General features: G+C 35.5%; 2 protein-coding genes across 4 annotated transcripts in view; one reads left to right on the top strand and one right to left on the bottom strand.

The window, feature by feature from the left end:
• Positions 1-10,333, top strand: part of LOC144977532 (multidrug resistance-associated protein 1-like) — a 50,444-nt gene extending 40,111 nt beyond the window's left edge. For 2 of the 3 annotated variants that reach the window (XM_078922847.1, XM_078922846.1), the window contains exons 28-33: positions 584-685; positions 4,366-4,512; positions 4,674-4,832; positions 6,409-6,575; positions 7,793-7,987; positions 9,853-10,333. In XM_078922847.1, coding sequence (XP_078778973.1) covers positions 584-685; positions 4,366-4,512; positions 4,674-4,832; positions 6,409-6,575; positions 7,793-7,987; positions 9,853-9,964 — 882 coding nt within the window. In that variant the 3' untranslated portion in view covers positions 9,965-10,333. The remainder of the gene's footprint in view (positions 1-583; positions 686-4,365; positions 4,513-4,673; positions 4,833-6,408; positions 6,576-7,792; positions 7,988-9,852) is intronic. The other variant, XM_078922848.1, reaches the window with a different exon arrangement.
• LOC144976131 (zinc finger MYM-type protein 1-like) lies at positions 1,235-3,301 on the bottom strand. The gene is made up of 2 exons (XM_078920311.1): positions 1,991-3,301; positions 1,235-1,924 (listed from the first exon to the last, which is right to left on the bottom strand). Exons 1-2 carry the CDS (start codon positions 3,299-3,301, stop codon positions 1,235-1,237), a joined length of 2,001 nt encoding a protein of 666 aa, XP_078776437.1.
• Positions 10,334-20,753: the final 10,420 nt, after the last annotated feature.

Genomic DNA, 20,753 nt, shown 5'->3' with positions numbered 1-20,753 from the left:
TTTAATCCCTGAAATTAAAACAAAAACAAACAAATCAATCATTTTCCAGTGTTGTCACATATCCAGTATTTTCATTTAAAGGTTAATACTCTTCAACAGTCGTAACATCACTTCCTTCCTAATGACACATGGTAACTTAATAACACTGGCTCAAAACTATAGGAACAATGGCGGACGCCTGGATGAAATATTTCTTCGGCGAGCATAAAAGCGTATCCAGAGGAAAAAAAAACACATAAAATTGATCATGTTTTGACTTTTACACATTCTGATCACAAGGCATATGAAAAGTTCTAGCCAGCATGAAGAATAAAAAGTAATGATTTTCTTTGTTTAGAACCAAAATGACCGCCGTTGCTGGGCTGAATCCAATTGTCTTTCTTCTTTCTTTTCCTTTTGCAAATTCACATTTCCACCATGGCATACTTTTGAAATTTAATGAAGTAAAAGGGAGGAACAATAGTGCTTTTAGTGATCACAATTTTTTTTTAAAACCATTAATTTAAGAAAATGTAAAATAAAGTATTGATATAGATCTCTTTTTAGTTGTTCTTTTCAAAACTAGAATATTGTCATTTACTAGATTACCGGTGCCCTTAACTACTTGGTTAGAAACTTCAGTGATCTGGAGACCAACATTGTGTCCGTGGAAAGATTGCAGGAATACAGTAAGACCCCTACAGAGGTGAGAACTATACTTCACAAAAGAAGGAAAAAAATTGTTGCAATTTTTAAATGTTTTTCTTTGACAATTTCAAATAACTTCTAAATATTACAACAACCCTCAAAACTGATCTCTTATTCTTTCTCCCTTCTCAATTATTCTCACGCCCCCTCCCCATTTTGTAATATATATATATATATATTATATATATATATATATATATATATATATATATATATATATATATATATAAATGAATTAAAAATTCCCAATCCATTCAGCAATGAGCTTTCAACCAGGGGCGGTTGGTCACCTTGTATTTAAGGCGGCACAAATCCGAAATACAGTATTAAATTTTATTGGTCTAGTTAATTTAACTAAACTTTGTATGTGTGTGTGTGTGTGTGTGTGTGTGTGTGTGTGTGTGTGCGTGTGTGTGTGTGTATGTGTGGAGGGGGGTATTGCTTGTCTTTATGTGTGCATATGTTTGCATATGTGCGTGTATTTGTGTGTGCGTGTATGTGTATGTGTTAGAATATTAACGAGACTTACTCACGTCAATGGCGTGTACTATTTGTACAAGAGGTCCATTCGTCGATCTTTCTGTAAGGCAAAATGGTCTATGACTCGATTAATGAAGTTGTTAATGGATCCTATCGTATCCTTATGGATTGTGATGCAGGTCAGAGCATTGAGACAATCCTGGCCCATTGTGGCACGTGAAGCTGTTTTAATCCTTTTCAGAGTACTAAACGATCTTTCTGCCTCCGCTGTTGTCATTGGTGTGGTAAGCGCTATCTCCAAAAATTTCGTGACTTCAACGAATGTTGTTCCTAATTCAGAGGTGCATATCAATCGGTACAACTCGATCATTGATTCGCATTGAGTAAAGGTATTATTTGAATACAGAACTTCTAATTCTGTCATCAGTTTAGGTTTATGAAGAATTGGGTAATATGTTACTGCTTCTGATATTAAATTTGTGGGAAAGGAATGAACGAAGGTCGGAAAATTGTCTACATTGAGGAGGTTAAATGAAATGACTGCGTTATGCTGACTAAACCTATCGGTAACTTGATTTGCTATTATGTCGCATGCTTCAATGGCTGCCAACTTATTTTCACTTCTGTCATCTCTTCTTCTTTTAGCTTGATGTTGCTCTTCTGGTAAATATGAACTGATTTCCATCCTAATGGAAGAAACTGCATCCTGAAATGTGTTTATTGCCCTTTCACACATGTGCGAATCAAGTGAGCGTCTCTGGAGTATTCCAAATAATATATCAACATTCATAAAGATTTTGTTGAAAACATTGAGGAAAAAAACGAATGTTTCATTTGTTAAAATGTTTAAAAGGCCAGATGCTTTTTGAGTTGTATCATCGTCTAATATTTTCTCAAAAAGGCTGATAAGTTCCTCCTTCTGTGCCGCTATACTAGCAATAAGACGGGATTGGAAATTCCAGCGAGTCTCTGAGGGCGTGGGTAGGGCGCGTTGGCAAAATTGACGGAAGGCGTCGACTCGTTTTGAAGAATGAGAGAAAAAAGTGGAAAATGCTATAATGTTTGCAAAGAAAATTTTACAGCCTCTAATACGTGAACACGCTTGTTTTAATACTAAATTTAACTGGTGGGCGTAACAATGAGTAAAAACAGCGTTCGGAAAAGTTTCTTTGAGCTTTGCCTGAACCCCAGAAAGTCGGCCAAACATCACAGCTGCTCCATCATATGTCTGAGCAATTAATTTCTCCTTCACATCTAGTTTCTCAAGAGCTTCCGTCAGAGTTGTTGCTAGTCCGTCAGCTGTCCTATCACTGACTTCAACAAATTCTAAAAACCTTTCAACCAGTTTCCCTCCCTTTAAAAATCTTAAAATAATAACGAACTGTGTACGTTTTCCTGCATCCGTGGCCTCATCTGCTTGAACCGAAACAAACTTTGTATTTGTAATATCACTTTTCAATTCTTCCAAATAAATATTGTACATACAGTTTAGGAGCTCGTTTTGCGTCTCCTTAGACGTATAGCGCGCTACAGTTGCTGTCTCCAAATGATTTGCAAGCAATGGATCATTTTTAGCATCTCGCGTTATAAGATCTAAAAAAACTCCACGATTGTATGATTCAGTGCTTTCATCATGACCTCTAAGGGCTATTTCATGTACACCACAAAACAAAAGAGCATCAATTATCTTGGATAAAACTTGTCTGTTAACTTTCACCTGTTCATTATAACGACTCACAGACGCAGAATGTCCTGTTTCCAACTGATTTCTTATGTCTACAACGTTGAAAAGTTTATATTTAACAGCATTTGTGACATGGCTTTTTGATTCAGAATGTTTCTTCAGTGCCTGCGAGATGTGCGCAATATCACTGAATCCTCCTGTTGTCCACTTAGAGCATACATCACCAAAAATCAAGCAATAAAAACAATGAAGCGTTTTACGGCTTTCACTGGCAGTAAGCCATTCAACAGTTTTAAAATAATCATTATTAAATCGGCGCTGTCTCCTCGGTGTGTTAGAAACTAAGTTAAAATTCACTGGTTTGTGTGGACCTAAATCTTTCACCACGATTTTCTCTTGAGGGGATAAGTGTCGGAATTGATTATCAATTAAAAAATCAACATGATTCATGATTGGTTACAAATTACAGAAATAACTTTTTAAAATTAAATGATTCAAGAAATTTTTCAAAGATAAAAACAGGGAGGTTTCATAAACAATGACAACAGCGATAAGACATTTTCTCTGAATACTAACGATATGACACACAACTTTAGAATAATTGAAATTAAAAATACACATTAAATTCCAAACGCAAAGCACTTGTTAACTTCACACACAATCAGCGACATCTTTATAATTATACTATTAGTAGTAGACAATGCACACAATACAAGTTGAGTAGTGATAGTTGGGAGTGTGCGGGGATGAAGGATTCCGTGGGGTCAGGGATTTTTATTTATAGAACCATGGGGCTCTTCTCGGTGCATACTTTGTTTACTGTTCTTTTTGATATTTAATATATATTTAAGCAAAACCAACAATGACAAAATATATATTAATTGCCATTCTCTTCATCCGTATATCTTAGTGAAGCAAAGCCTCTTCTTTCAGTGATAAAACTGATATGGTTTTAGTTTATCCCAAGTAGGACCTCAGGGCGTGCATCGCTAGATTGGCCGTCTTGGCCTAATTATTTTAGCAGTGAAAGACAATAGTTAGTTGGGGAGGGAGGGTGGAGGGAGATTGGGGAGTGGTAACTAACTTTCTTCAAGGTACAACAGAGTATAGGATAAGGACAGGACGGCCAAACGAAGACTGGCTCATATAAACAAAAAAACTTCCCCGCCACACCACACCCTCCGCTCATTGTCACCCCGCGCAGGCAACGGGGGAAAGATGAAACGTGCCGATTTGACGCCACCTTCGTGGAGCGACGCACGAGTCATCAATAAATATTAAATTCAAAACAAAAAGCAGTATGTGCTAAATTTTTAATTTTATCAAAATTTTAAAATTGAAGTTTTTTGTTGGGTTGACATGCTAATCTACGGAAAATATAGGGCGGCACAAAACAACTTCGCTCTATTGACCGACCGCCAGTGCTTTCAACGTTTGCAAATGATTGGAAAAATATTTCAACCTTTAACTACTGATAAAAGACATACACTATTTTATCTATTATCTTCGCACAGAGTGCCTGGGTTTATCCCCGTCGTCGACCAAGCACCTCATGGCCTTCTGAAGGCCGTGTTAATTTTATTAATTATCAGACTCGATACAGACCTGGACTGGACCTTGTACTGAGGGGTGTCAACTGTAACATTCAACCTGGAGAGAAGGTTAGTGATATTAAAAAGTTGTTTGTACTCGTAAAAAGTGGCGGAGACATCATAATGTATTATAAATAATTGATTAAAAGACATTATTTTGATAATTAATTTGAATGTCTTTTTTTTAATTTAAAAAAAAAAAAATTTTGATTTGAATCATCAAACTGCAGGTTGGGATTGTGGGTCGGACAGGAGCTGGCAAGTCATCGTTGACTGTTGCTTTATTCCGATTGATTGAACCAGCTGGTGGTAGTATCATCATTGATGGGATTTCTATTGCTGATATTGGGTTACATGATCTGCGCAAAAAGTTGACCATTTTACCTCAGGTGAGTTTCATACCTTCATTATGTTGTGGTATTTTGGTTAGTTGAAATTTAAGTGAAAAGGGAAGTACTGCTGAGTCATAGCATTCTCAATTAAGCCCTGTTCTGCATAACAAAGCCTCAAAGTGCTATTCAAATTATTTTGATAAACAAGCAAACATACAAACAGTTGTTTAATTACAATGATTCGGGGGGGTGAGGGTGGGGGGGGGGGGGGTGGAGGGGAACAAAAAAAGTCAAGAAAGTTTAAAATCATTGAATTGTGCGCATGTATGCATGACATTTAGAAATAGTGCTGTTAAATATTGAAAATAGACACATTTCTCTCTGCGTTTTTATTTCTTTTCTTTTTTTTGTTATTCTAAAATTTAATTTGTAATTTTTGTTAATTTTTCTTCAATGTCACATGAAGAGAGGAGCAGGTTATGTATCGGTAGTATTGATTATTACTACAAAAATTTGGTTTGGAGCATGAGGCCGACAGAAATATGAAAAAAAAATTAGTATGAAATATAGCTCAGAATGATAGTCACATCACCAAAATTCATTTTCATGGACACCATTGTTTTTTTTTTCTTGCAATAAATGTTATTGATTATGACATAATAAGTGGCCTTACATCCCTTCTAGCATTCACTACTCCAAAAGAACCTAAAGTGTTGTCGTCATTTGTTTTGGTTATTATTACTTTTACATTTCTCCCACATTATTTAGTAGAGTAAAGAATAATGGAAAATGAATTTAGGTTAGATTTTAAGAACAGTACTACTGGTAAAGTGCGGCTATGTGGTCTAGTGGTATGACACTCGCTTTCGGATCGGAAGGTTCTGGGTTCGAGCCTCACTCGGCGCATAATTGAGTCCTTGGAAAAGACTCTTTACTCACATTCTCTCACCATACTCAGGTGTAAAATGAGTACCTGGCCGTTAACAGTGTTGTCTTTGTTCCGAAAAATTGTAATATCGCCTAACAGGCGGCATGTCCCGTCCTACATGTTAAATGTTGCTGTTGACCAGGGACCCCTTGTAAAGCGCTTTGAGCACATTTAGTGGATATTGCGCTCTATAAAAGCTCATTTTTTTTTTTAAACAAGGAAGGGGAGGGGGGGCTGTGTGAAAAAATGTTGACTTCATCTTGAGTTGATCCCGTTCCCATTGCATGTGAAGTGAGTATTCTACCAACTGGGCTGTTGGGACACCCATCTTTCAATTGAGCTTTATATAGCGCAATATCCACTAAATGTGATCAAAGCGCTTTACAATGGGTCTCTGGTCAACAGCAACATTTAACATGTAGGACGGATTATAACGCCTGTTAGGCGATATTACAATTTTCGGACAAAGACAGCGCTGTTAACGGCCTGGTACTCATTTTACACCTGAGTACGGTGAGAGAAAGTGAGTAAAGAGCCTTTTCCAAGGACTCAACTATGCGCCGAGCGCGAGGCTCGAACCCAGAACCTTCCTATCTGAAAGCGAGTGTCATACCACTAGACCACATAGCCGCACTTGATGCATATCATTAATTTTTTAAAGACAGATATCGAACTAAATGGTTTGTTGTTTATTCTTTACTCAAGGATCCTGTTATCTTTTCTGGTACTATGAGGATGAACCTTGATCCGTTTGATCAACATTCAGACTCTACACTTTGGGCTGCCATAGAAAATGCCCATATGAAGTCATTTGTGGACTCACTGCCCGGCAGACTGGACTATGAGTGTGGGGAAGGAGGTCAAAATCTCAGGTATTATAATGACAAGTGATAATTATTATGGTAATAAAGATGATGATGATAATAATATAATATAATATAATAATAATAATAATAATAATAATAATAATTATAATAATAATAATAATATAAAATAATGATATAATAATAATAATGATAATATAATAATAATGATAATAATAATAATAATGATAATAATAATAATGATGATGATAATGATAATAATAATGATGATGATGATAATGATGATGATGAGATGATGATGATGTGATGATGATGATGATGATGATGATGTGATGATGATAATAGTAATAATAATAATAATAATAATAATAATAATAATAATAATAATAATAATAATAATAATATAATAATAATAATAATAATGATAATAATAATAATGATGATAATGATAATAATGATGATGATGATGATGATGATGATGATGATGATGATGATGATGATGATGATGATAATAGTAATAATAATAATAATAATAATAATATAATAATAATAATAATAATAATATATTATAATATAATAAGGATGATGATGATGATGATGATGATGATGATGATGACGATGATGATGGTGGTGATGGTTGTAATAGTGGTGGTGAAGATGGGCGTTAATGATGATGATGATGGTGGCGACGGTGGTGGTGGTGTTGGTGGTGGCAGTGGTTGTGATAGTGGTGGCGACGGTGGTGGTGGTGTTGGTGGTGATGATGTGATGATGATGGTGATAATATGTATATATGTCCTTAAATGCAATTTTTCACTTGATTTCCCACATACACACACACACGTACACACACACACACACGTACACACACACACACACACACACACACACGCTCATCATGTACACAATGCCAAACACATAAGACACTGAACTTATCTATTTTCAGTTGCTTCAATTTTTTAGTTGTAAGAATTCTCCTTGTTGTCCTGCTTAGTTTGGTCTGAGGGAGTGTAAGTCTTTACCTGCCTTTAAAAAGAATCTCAAGACACATCTTTACTGTATTTGTTTTTATTGAGTCCTTGATTTGGCTATGAATTACTTTTTTTTTTTTCAAAATTGATAATTTATATTGTAAAGTGCCCAGTGCTTGTGTTTTACACGAGAATGAGCGCTGTATAAATGTGTATTATTATTATTATTAATGATCGCCATTTTTCCACCATGGTTTTTCTCTAACTCTTATTATAATTTTTCATATTCTACAGTGTTGGTCAGAGGCAACTGTTATGCCTGGCCCGCACTTTAATCAGAAAAACGAAAATTCTAATTCTGGATGAAGCAACAGCTGCTGTGGATATGGAGACGGATGATCTTATCCAGAATACAATCCGTACTCAGTTTCAGGATTGTACAATTTTAACCATCGCACACAGGCTTAACACAATCCTTGACTATGACAAGTAAGTCATTTACAGAAAAAAAAAGTATTCCTTCAGAAAAGGTTCAAGGCGCTGGAGTTAATACTCATTTCAATGGAGTTAAACGGACAATAATATCAATTGCTTGCTATCCTTTGGATAAGATGCTAGTCTAAAGCAAAGTATTTTTCACTAGATCTCACAAAACTAACTATTCAATCACTGCTGGGTGAACATGGGGGTTAGAAATCAAATGAGAAATCTAGCAGTCCTAAAGACAAATATCATGCCATTAGACCACAAGGCTCACAAAGCCTCACTCTGATATTATCAGAGATATTTCATGTTTATGATTTAATGAATTTGCCTTTTACTTTCACAAAAGTAAAATTTCAGAAAACGTTTTTTTCTTGGGCTGATTATAACATATCTTATCTTTTCTTAACTTATCTTACTAAATGCTTAATAGGAATTATCCTTTAAATGCCTTATACGATAGTTTATAATTACAGAATCTCATATAGCTTGCATTGTATCATTTACAGACAGTTTTACACAACTTCGAATATCAGGAAAAATGTATCAATACGGCAATGTAACATCGAAAAATACTATCATAGAATACTGGTAATTGAAAATTGGTCATGATGGAATGAATCATAAATGTACAAAGTTCATAGTACAATGAAATATTAATGACAAAAATAATAATGAAAGCAACAATGATAATAAGCATACATAAGTCTCTGATGCTGAACTGTTTTATCTACTGCCTAAACCAAGGGTCATGATAGCTCAGTTGATATAGAACTCACTCTCCTGACCCCTTTGAAAATCAAGTGCCAAAATGATAATATCGCACAAGAACACAGATGCGCACCTCTAGTTTTGATTTTAATTAAAATTCATGCAATACTACAGATGAGTTTTGACTTTTTATTTTAGTGCACCAAAATTTACAAGCACTTAAAATTAGTAGATCCACATCTTGAGTCCTTGGACAAGGCTTTTTACTCACATTCTCTTTTTGCATTCAGCTATACAATGAGTACCTGATTTGTCCCTCAATTTTTTTACCAGCTTGTTAAAGTATGGAACAAGCTTTGTCGGTGTTGAAAATAAAATATAGGCATGATATTGCTTCCGTCATGTTAAGTTTTTATGTAGGCCGAGGACCCCTTGCATATCGTTTTGAGGCGAATGGTCACATTTGGTCTAAATGATCACACAGTTTGATCTGATATTTGCTTACTCGTCTTTTCAGTCATTTTATAAAAAGCTTTTGAAGAAACTCAGGATTTCTTTTGAGGAGCTTTTTAAAAAAAAATGATTTTTTTTCTTTTCTGTTCTTTTTTGTTTTTGTTTTTGCGCAGTCCACATTTCGTAACTAGGTTATCATTTGCCTCCCACTGCCTCAAACTGTACGTCACAGTGAAACACATTCCAAAAGTAAATTTAAAGTCAAAACGACCAGAAATGAGATATTTCAGTTTTCTGCAGTTGAAGAAACTATATTCATTCTCTTCAATAAAGAGTAAGATTTTAATCTGTTTTCTTTTTTTTTTGGACAATAAAGTTAATTTTCAGGATCTATTTCACTCCTACATAATACCGTTTCGTGGCTGTGGATCACACTTGCCTAGTTAAGTCAGATTGAGATACGAATATTTTAATGTGTAGGAAAAATAGAAATGATTAGTTTGTAGAATATACCAATAAATAGTAACATGAAGTTGAATGTAAGCTTCAATTTAATTACAAAAACAGATCTTCAAAACTTCAAAAACTTCACGTTATTATTTATTTCTTCGAGACTCGAGCAGCAACATTTACACTACCCCGTATTCTTCTAGAATATACCAAGAATGTCTAAATCATTGTCCGGTTTTTTCTTTCTTCTCTTCCAGAATAATGGTTCTAGACCAAGGACGAGTTAAAGAGTTTGATTCACCATCTGATCTTTTGGAAAACAAAGCATCCATATTCCACGGATTGGCTAAGGATGCAGGACTGGTTTAAATGAAATGTTCTTTATAAATCGGTTGCACTTCATTAGACAATTTACATCATATTATTTTGTGTGTGTGTGTGTGTGTGCGTGTATGGTGATCTGTAGCACAAATAAGTTTACTGAAATGTGTCCAATGAGAAACTCATATAATTTCAATCTTTTTTTTGATGTGACGAAATAATTTTTCAGAATATGTATGATGTTTTGATGTTTTTTTTTCTTTTGTACATTTTAAAACTGTTATAAAACTTGCAACAAATACTTAGTATCAATGGCTAATGCGTATCTTATATCTACATAGATACCGGTGTTTTTTTTTTAACAGGACAATTATTTATACATTTAATATTTCTACTATTTCATAATTTCACCATTATTGCAACTACAAATACTGGTTTAATCGTTATTATTCTTGTTATCATTATTCATATTATTATAATTATTATTAATTTATTATTATTATTATTATTATTATTATTATTATTATTATTATTATTATTATTATTATTATTATTATTATTATTATTATTATTATTATTATTATTATTATTATTATTATCAATATCATTCCTCAGACAGATAATATCCCACAACGAATGTGGATATATTAATTGACATTAAAAAAAAGTTCAATATATCATTTTTCCTATTGAAGAATTTTATATATTCTATACATTCCTTTTTATTAACAACTACTTATACAGACTTCTTCAAGTTCCTAGATTTTTAATTTATGAGACCAAAAATGAGTGTTTGCATTTATTCTTTAATTAATTACAGTGCAACCCCCGGATTACGATATTGCCTGGAACCGGAATAGTATGTCATTATTCCAGAGTTTTCAAGATGGCAGAATAAAAGGGGGTGTGGTGAGACCCGTGAATACATAATAGTGCAATGTGCGGATCAGTGCCGGAGAGACGGCATGTCCCAATAACCTTAGAATTTGTATTTCTCCTGCTTACAAAGGGTATACCAGTTATAATAATATTAATAATAATAATAATAATAATAATAATAATAAATGGTAATAATGCTGAAAACTTATATAGCGCTATAACTCCGAGACACCAGACTCTAAGTGCTTAAATTACAAATTACTTTGGCTGACACATACTCATTCACACACACAAGCATACACACACACAAACACAGACACACAACACACAATAGAAACCAGACAGACCTATCTTGCTTCTCATAACATCTACTAAAGATGAAACAGATATGTTTTAAGCGAACTTACAAAGATTCTTTTTCACGAATGCTCTGTGGTAAGGCGTTCCAAACAGAGGGTCAGAAATGAGAAAAGGATCTGATTCCAGCATTTTTCCGTATTTGAGGGACAACCAGTTATGCTTTCACTCTCCAATGTGCATTGTCAAACAGTGTTCGAACACCAATTATCAGAACAAAGAATAAATCAAGAAAATCAAGTGCCAATATGATAATATCGCACAAGAACACAGATGCTCACATCTAGTTTTGATTTTAATTAAAATTCATGCAAAAAAAAGCAAGACTGTTGATGAGTTTTGAATATCGAAATTTGTATTTAAGTGCACCAAGACTTACAAACACTTAAACTTAGTAGATCCACATCTTTCAATATTAAAACCAAAAAAGAAAAACAACAAAAGTCAAAGACAAAAAAATAAAAACCCAACAAAACCACAATGATATCCAATTTGGACTGATGTTTAGAAAAACAATGATTTTTCAATTGAAAATAATAACCCGCTATTTCAGCGTGTTATAAGACCATAAATATCCATAATTGCCTCCATTGCCTGATATCAGTTGACCTCCTCTGACCTCAGACAGGTAGCTACCAGGAAAGTTAAGGGACCCTTGAGTATTCCATCCACTGATAAACTTCTTTTGCTGAGTTTCCATGCAGCAGTGTAGTAAACATGTGTTCTGTTTGGTTGGTTACAAAGCAATCTCATTGGGAGGGTAAAAATCGTTTTAAAAAAAATTGGTTAAGATTAAGAAGACGATGGTCAGGTATCACGCATCGGCGGTATCAACTGCCGATTATTGTTATAATGATGTCGCTAAACAGGGGTCTTACTAAAATGTATGTCGCCATTTTGGGTTTTTAATTACTAATAACATATATATAGCAAAAAAAAAAAAATTGGGAACAGAGACCAATGTCTCTATCCAGGGGTGTCGTTATTCAGGGATGTGATCCAGAGGTTGCACTGTAATTAATTTTTCATTCAGTCGTTTATGAGGCGATGTGGTCTAGTTGTATGACACTCGCTTTCGGATCGGAAGGTCCTGGGTTCGAGCCTCGCGCTTGGCGCATAGTTGAGTCCTTGGAAAAGGCTCTTTACTCACTTGTTCTCACCGTACTCCGGTGTAAAATGAGTACCTGGCCGTTAACAGCGCTGTCTTTGAAAAATTGTAATGTCGCCTAACAGGTGTTATGTTCCGTCCTACATGTTAAATGTTGCGTTGACAGGACCCCTTGTAAAGCGCTTTGAGCACAGTTAGTGGATATTGCGCTATATAAAGCTCAATTTTTTTTTTTAAATTATGGAAAGAGTCAGATTTGTGACTCAAATTCTTTACCAGCTTGTTAAAATATGGATGAAAACACAATGTGTTCTTTTTAAATAATCCCTCTACAGATCTGAAATACAAACCTATTGTCTTTTTTGTGTGTGATAGTCTAATTAAAATTTTATTGTGATATAATATTGATGCTCACCCATAATTATATTAATGACGAACCATGCTAAAACCATGGAATCGCATAACTTGTTTATGGCCCGGCCCCATGTATACATCCAAATTTCATCTCAGATAAATAATAATGAGGCCAGTTATGTTATTTTTCATGAAGACAGATTGTTGGATTTAATTGGTAGTTTGACAAAAAAATAAATAAACAAAACAAAAAAACAATCGAAAAACAAAAACAAAACACTCCCAATGTGGACAGGTCACTTGCTGTGTCTCCTAGATCCCCTTTATCTGTTTTCCGAGTTGCCTTCTGTTTTTATCTTGGAATAGGATTGCTTGGTTTTGTCCTGTGCCTGACCGGGGTCCCTGACTGGGAGGGAAGAGTCAAATGTATAGCTACATTTTTTGGAGATGACGTTGTTTTTTGTCTTGTAAATCATCTCTATGTCATGCACTGTAACATTTTTTGTTTTAAATGGATAATGGTTTGTAAACATTTGAGTGTATTCCTATTATTGGGGACCTATGCTTGTGTTTGGAGATGAGACTTTTAGATGATCTTTTGAAATCTCCATCTGTTCCCTATAATTTGATCAATTCTCCTTCGTTTTACTTTTTATTGTGTGCTCTCATTTGTAAATCTATTAATATTAACTTTTCTCATTTTCTTCCTTTTTCCTGCCACTGAAATGACCTAAATGTGTCACAAGTGCTGTAAAATCCTTTCAAGAAAAAAAACAACTAAAAAACAAAAACAAACATACAAAACATTACTTGCCTAAATCTAAAAAGTAGAATAGATTTATAGGGACTTGGGATATTTCAATTCTTCATTGTACAGTACATCTCGTGAATAACGGCCTTGGCTGCAATAAGAGCTCAGCTACAATGGGAAATGATAAAATCCCCCTTCTAACTTATATGACCTATATAAATCATGCAGAGTAGTCTAGTGCCCAGTTAAGAAAAATTACTTACCTACTCAAGAAGAAAAGAGGAAACATATGGCACACCTAACTCATGGGGAACGGAGATGAGGAGGGGTTGGCCAAATTGCAGTTATTGTGTGTACTATCGACTTTTCTCTGGGTACTTTGTGTAACATATCACTGACGGCGCAAAAAAGGCTAGTGAGAGTAGTTTGACTGACTGATCAACATGTTGATACACTCTTAAATATATTTATATATGTTGGTGCGATTGGTGTTTCCTGGAATTTACTTTTTTGTATTTACATAGATTTAATCCATCCAACAAATGTTTGATTGTTTACATAGATTTGATCTATCCAACAAATGTTTGATTGTTTACCTACTAATACTAACCTGATATGTGGTGAGTCATTTTGAAAAATAAACATCTCCTGAAAAAAAAAGTCTCTACTATAAGGAATGTCAAAGGTCTGATTTTATTGCTATGATGTTTCTTTGGATTTGCCGGGGCTTATTTTGGTTGTATTTACACCCATCCAACAAATATTTGTTTACATACTTGTCTGATATATATATAGTTATTTTTGAAAAGGAATGGAATACCAAAGCATTTAATTTTAAAAACATTGTTATACACATTTTTCCTCTCCAGAATGATTTTAAAGATTTCTGTTTAATTATTTTTGATAAATATATAGTATACAAATTATAATGAATGTAAATAGAGTTAATTATATCACGAATAATATTGAATATGACACTTATTTATTTGTTAGATATTTAATTCCGGGTGGGGTTCCTGACCTCCCATAGTGGGCAGGGGGATCCATACTGTGTCTTCTATCCCCTTATATCTGTTTTCCAACATGCTTTCTGTCTTTGTCTCGGAATGAGATCAACATGTTGATACACTCTTGAATATATTTATATATGTTGGTGCGATTGGTGTTTCCTGGAATTTTCTTTTTTGTATTTACATAGATTTAATCCATCCAACAAATGTTTGATTGTTTACATAGATTTGATCTATCCAACAAATGTTTGATTGTTTACATAGATTTGATCCATCCAACAAATGTTTGATTGTTTACATAGATTTGATCTATCCAACAAATGTTTGATTGTTTACATAGATTTGATCTATCCAACAAATGTTTGATTGTTTACATAGATTTGATCTATCCAACAAATGTTTGATTGTTTACATAGATTTGATATATCCAACAAATGTTTGATTGTTTACATAGATTTTATCTATCCAACAAATGTTTGATTGTTTACATAGATTTGATCTATCCAACAAATGTTTGATTGTTTACATAGATTTGATCTATCCAACAAATGTTTGATTGTTTACCTACTAATACTAACCTGATATGTGGCGAGTCATTTTGTAAAAAACACATCTCCTGAAAAAAAAAAAGTGTCTACTATAAGGAATGTCAAAGGTCTGATTTTATTGCTATGATGTTTCTTTGGATTTGCCGGGGCTTATTTTGGTTGTATTTACACCCATCCAACAAATATTTGTTTACATACTTGTCTTAAATATATATATATATATATATATATATATATATATATATATATATATATATAGTTATTTTGGCAGGGAGGTACATACTGTGTCTTCTATCCCCTTATATCTGTTTTCCAACATGCTTTCTGTCTTTGTCTTGGAATGAGATTACTTGGTTTTGTCCTGGCTCTGGCCGGAGTCCTAGCTGGGAGGGAAACAGTCAAATGCATAGTTATTGTTTTGGGAGATGATATTTTTTTCCTTGTAAATCATCTCTCTGTTATGTATTATTATTTTTATTTTGAATGTATAATGTAAGCATTTGAGTGTATTCCTCTTTGTTGGATTTTGTGCTTGTGTCTGGATGAGACTTGTAGGTGATTTCAAACTAAGTACATTGGTGGTATGCTCTTGGAATCTACATCTGATCCATATTTGTTCTCAGTTCCCCTTTGTCTTACTTTTTCTTGGGTGCTTTAATTGTAATTCTAGAACTTTTAACTATCCCATTTTCTTCCTTTTTACTGGCGCTGATATAACCTAAATGTGTTGCAAGCGCCGTAAAACCCTTAAAAACAAACAAACAAATTATTTTTGAAAAGAAATGGAATACCAAAGCATTTAATTTTAAAAACATTGTTATACACATTTTTCCTCTCCAAAATGATTTTAAAGATTTCTGTTTAATTATTTTTGATAAATATATAGTATACAAATTATAATGAATGTAAATAGAGTTAATTATATCACGAATAATATTGAATATGACACTTATTTATTTGTTAGATATTTAATTGTCAATATTACCAATTAATTGACATTGAATACTATTTATAAAATTGATAAATTGTATCTATGCATAGAAGTTACACAGAACATTCAAAGGTTCTTAGAACCTATTAGGTCTTAAACGATACGGTATGATAATATTTAATATATTTGACAGTCATTCCCATATTTCAGATATAATAGATAATAATGCTATAGTGAATCGTGAGGGGATTTTGAGCGAGGGGGGGGGGGGTCCTGTTGGAAGAATACTTGGTTCACTTTCAAGGGGCCGTTCCTAAACTATCTATTAATATGGATCTAATTTAATCTACCTCAAATAATATATTGTTATCTATAAAGATCTTAGCCCAGCTGCCACAATTGATAAATTTTAAACGATTTATATAAATCTCATCTCATCTAACATTTATATACTGTCTGTAATGTTGAATGCACACCGCACGTGAAGACCGACCCATAGCTGAACTCAACCATGGGCTTGGTTTAACGACATGGCAGGTAATTTAACTCGATATCCTCTGTGTAAAAAACAAAACACAAACCTCTACCTCACTCTGCCCATTGGTGGAAGCTTGTTTGTTTGTTTTTAAGGGTTTTACGGCGCTTGCAACACATTTAGGTTATATCAGCGCCAGTAAAAAGGAAGAATATGGGATAGTAAAAAGTTCTAGAATTACAAATAAAGCACCCAAGAAAAAGTGACATAGGGAACTGGGAACAAATAGGGATCAGATGTAGATTACAAGAGCACACTATCAGAGTACTTAGTTTGAGACCACCTATAAGTCTCATCCGGACACAAGCACAAAATCCAACAAAGAGGAACACACTCAAATGCTTACATTATAAATTCAAAACAACAAATAAATAATACATAACAGAGAGATGATTTACAATACTTACAAGGAAAGAAATATCATCTCCCAAAACAATTTGACTGTTTCCCTCCCAGATAGGACTCCGGCCAGGGCCATGACAAAACCAAGTAATCTCATTCCAAACAAAGACAGAAAGCATGCTGGAAAACAGACATAGGGGGATAGAAGACACAGTATGTACCTCCCTGCCCTCTGTGGGAGGCAGGAACCCCACCCAGATTGGTGGAAGCAAATGAGAGACATATTTTAGTAAAGATTAAAGCATTTATTTATTTATCTTATACCCAAAAGGGAGATCAAAATAATTGAATATTATCTAACTTCATTTTTGGAGATTTGTACATGAAAATTATACAGAGATGGACTTCATTTATCAATAAAAATATATATTGAATAGCAATAGTTATGTGTTGAATTTATTTACATAAGTAAAATTTTTACTTAGTGTAATTCACTTCACACGTTTGGCAACATTATAAAATCTGTTTCTGATACTGTCTGTACTGAGATAGAATAGTTTTGCCTGGATTACGACCTTTAAATTGAGCTTTTTTATAGCGCAATATGCACTAAACATGCTCAAAGCGCTTTACAAGAAGTCTGTGGCCAACAGCAACACTTAAGTTTTAGGACGGGACATGACGCCTGTTGCTGTTAGGCAAAAGTACACTTTTTTTTTTCGGACAGAGACAATGCTGTTAACGGCCAAGTAGTCATTTCACACCTGATTACCGTGAGAGAATGCAAGTAAAGAGCCTTTTCCAAGGACTCAACTATGTGCAGAGTGAGGCTAAAAAATCTACCAGAGAGAAGAGATCAAGAGATTCAATTACTCTCTTTCTCTTCATCATATTAACTCACTCAATACTAGAGATTTTTGCTACTTTTCAAAATTGGAAAAATGTATTAAAATGTATTAAAAATGAGCATAGATAGTTTTATTCAACCACCATTAATCTGTAAAAACTAAAAACATTAGCCTTGATACTACGACTACGCCTATAATTTGTCTCAGAAAAATGTACTAAACGGGCATGGGGTAAAAGTAACCCAGGTTAACTACTGATATAGTCGGTGTTAGGGTTGAGTGAGTTAAACCCTAAGCTTTTGACATGCACAACTGAACAAATGGGGTCATTCTCAGGCAAAAACGGAGGTCTCCTCATCCAAACCAGGCAGTCTAGCTCGGGGAGACCATGATCGTAACTGCGCCTTATGTTGGCTGGCATGCAGGAACAACATGACCTTTTCCGTAGCATGTTTTTTTTTTTAATTATGGGATAAAGTTGATGGTCTTTACCTCCAACCTGGAGGGACAGTGGTTCTTTTATAGAGTCAGTCTTAATGCTGTAACCTAGCAACGATTCAATAGTCTGATGTCACGCCGCCCGGCAACGGTGGCCATCTTGGTTCTAAACAAAGAAAATCATTACTTTTTATTTTTCATGCTGGCTAGAACTTTTCATATGTCTTGTGATCAGAATGTGTAAAAGTCAAAACATGATCAAATGTATGTGTTTTTTTTTTTCCCTCTGGATACCCTTTATGCTCGCCGGAGAAATATTTCACACGGGCGTCCGCCATTGTTCCGATAGTTTAGAGCCAGTGTTACTAAGTTACCATGCGTCATAAGGAAGGAAGTGACGTTACGACTGTTGAAGAGTGCCGAATGGCCTCCGATGATTTAGTCCGGGGCTGATTGTTGAATATACACAGCTACCTATTATAAGTTACAGGGCATCTCCCCTTCAGTCCAACAGCCCTCTGAAAAAAAAAAAAAAGAGTAAAAAGCTTTAAAAGCTCTGGTCTCGAGTCTTCCATCTAGACCGAAGGAAAATCACCCTGCACTATGAGTTTTGTTGTCCTTCAGTTGCGCCTCAGTATCTCTGAAGGCCGGGACTGGGTACAGGTAATGCGCGGCCCTTGTTTTTCCCTCGTGTTCATCTTAAAGAGCATTCTCGTATAACTTGTTCCACTTGGGAGTTCAGGCTGTATCAACCCAAAGTGGATGGATACTAGCAGAGAACTTGAAATGTCTGAATCACTTTGCGACTTATGCATGGTGTGCCACTGGAGAATGAAAAAACCCTCTCTCCTTCTCCTGAACTACCACTCTTACCATCTCTCTGTTGTAGGTCTTGATTAACATTCATGGGGTGACAATGCTGACTGACATTTCCTCTCCAATGTACGCATCGTCTTAAGTCCTTGGATACACATTACTTGCTGCATTAGGAAAAATAAGCAAAATCGTCAGTTTCGTCTTCTTACTTCTACACAAGACCATCAACTTTCTCACCTTCTTACTTACTTGATTCATTCCCATCTCTCCTCGTGGAGACTAAGGCCGTTAAGAAGAATTATTCAGTCATGAGGCTCATGGACCTGAACTTTATCCCAGTTTCTATAGGGTGAAATGGACAAAAACAATTGCTTGGATAGGACGCTAATCAATCACAAAGTACTTTCTATCAGATGTAACCGACCCAGCTAAACAATCAGAAATATATCTCGACTTCACCCAGAATTGATTTCAGCTTTATGAGTGTGAAACAAGTGCTCTACCAACTGAGCCCCCCCCCCCCCCCTCTTCTACACGACCGCCTCATCTTTTCCAGGACTATCACCTGCCTCACCATCAACTGCCAATTTTTTCATGGCCCATCAACTGTCGCATCTTCTACAGGACCATCACATGCCTTGTGTTCTATAGAACCATCATCTGCCTCATCGTCAACTGCCTCGACTCCTACTGGACAAGGGCTGAGAATCTTCGGCCTAAATGGTGGTAAAATCCCACTCATCACCTTACTTATATTATCCACCTTTTTCAAAATTGGATTTTTACTACTACTACCATCTATTTATCATCAACCTAAGCTCTACCACAACTACCACTTTCACCACATAACAATCAGTGTCAGTAACATCATTACGTCTACTGAAAACCACATCATCAAAAACGCGATCACCACTACAACCATTAAATTATCATCATCATCATCATCATCCCTACCGCCACATCACATCGCCATATTTACCTCTTCTGCAACCATCACCACATCCCTATCACCACACAACCACATCACCATCAACTCTACCACCACCACTACTACTACTACACTACAACAACCACCACCACAGCATCAACAACCCTACTACGACCACCACTCTTAATAATGATATCTCAATTACAACCACACACCATCATTGACCCTTCTGCAACCATGACCACCACCACCATCTCATCCTCTGAAGCACCATTATCTGCCTCATCTAATTCAAGACCATCATCTGCCTCATCCTCTACAGGACCATCATCTGGTCATCTACTGCAGGATCGTCATCTGCCTCATCTTCTGCAGGACCATCATCTACCCCATCCACAGCCTCATCCAATGTAGGACCATCCTCTGCAGTACCATCTACCTCATCTACTGCAGGACCATCATCTGCCTCATCCTCTACAGGACCACCATCTGCCTCATCCTCTACAGGACCACCATCTGCCTCATCCTCTACAGGACCACCATCTGCCTCATCCACTGCAGGACCAACATCTGCCTCATCCTCTGCGACCATCTCTCTCATCTCTAGGACCACCATCTGCCTCATCCTCTTCAGGACCATCATCTGCCTCATCCTCTGCAGGACCATCATCTGCCTCATCCTCTACAGGACCACCATCTGCCTCATCCTCTACAGGACCACCATCTGCCTCATCCTCTACAGGACCACCATCTGCCTCATCCTCTACAGGACCACCATCTGCCTCATCCTCTACAGGACCACCATCTGCCTCATCCTCTACAGGACCACCATCTGCCTCATCCTTTACAGGACCACCATTTGCCTCATCCTCTACAGGACCACCATCTGCCTCATCCACTGCAGGACCAACATCTGCCTCATCCACTGCAGGACCAACATCTGCCTCATCCACTGCAGGACCAACATCTGCCTCATCCACTGCAGGACCAAC

Source organism: Berghia stephanieae, chromosome 7 (assembly GCF_034508935.2).
Source record: "Berghia stephanieae isolate SIO BIC M18660-M18661 chromosome 7, UCSD_Bste_1.3, whole genome shotgun sequence".
In the NCBI taxonomy this organism is placed as follows: Eukaryota; Metazoa; Mollusca; class Gastropoda; order Nudibranchia; family Aeolidiidae; genus Berghia; species Berghia stephanieae.
The sequence above is the reverse complement of the archived record's forward strand: the minus strand, read 5'-3'. Positions and strand labels throughout refer to the sequence as shown.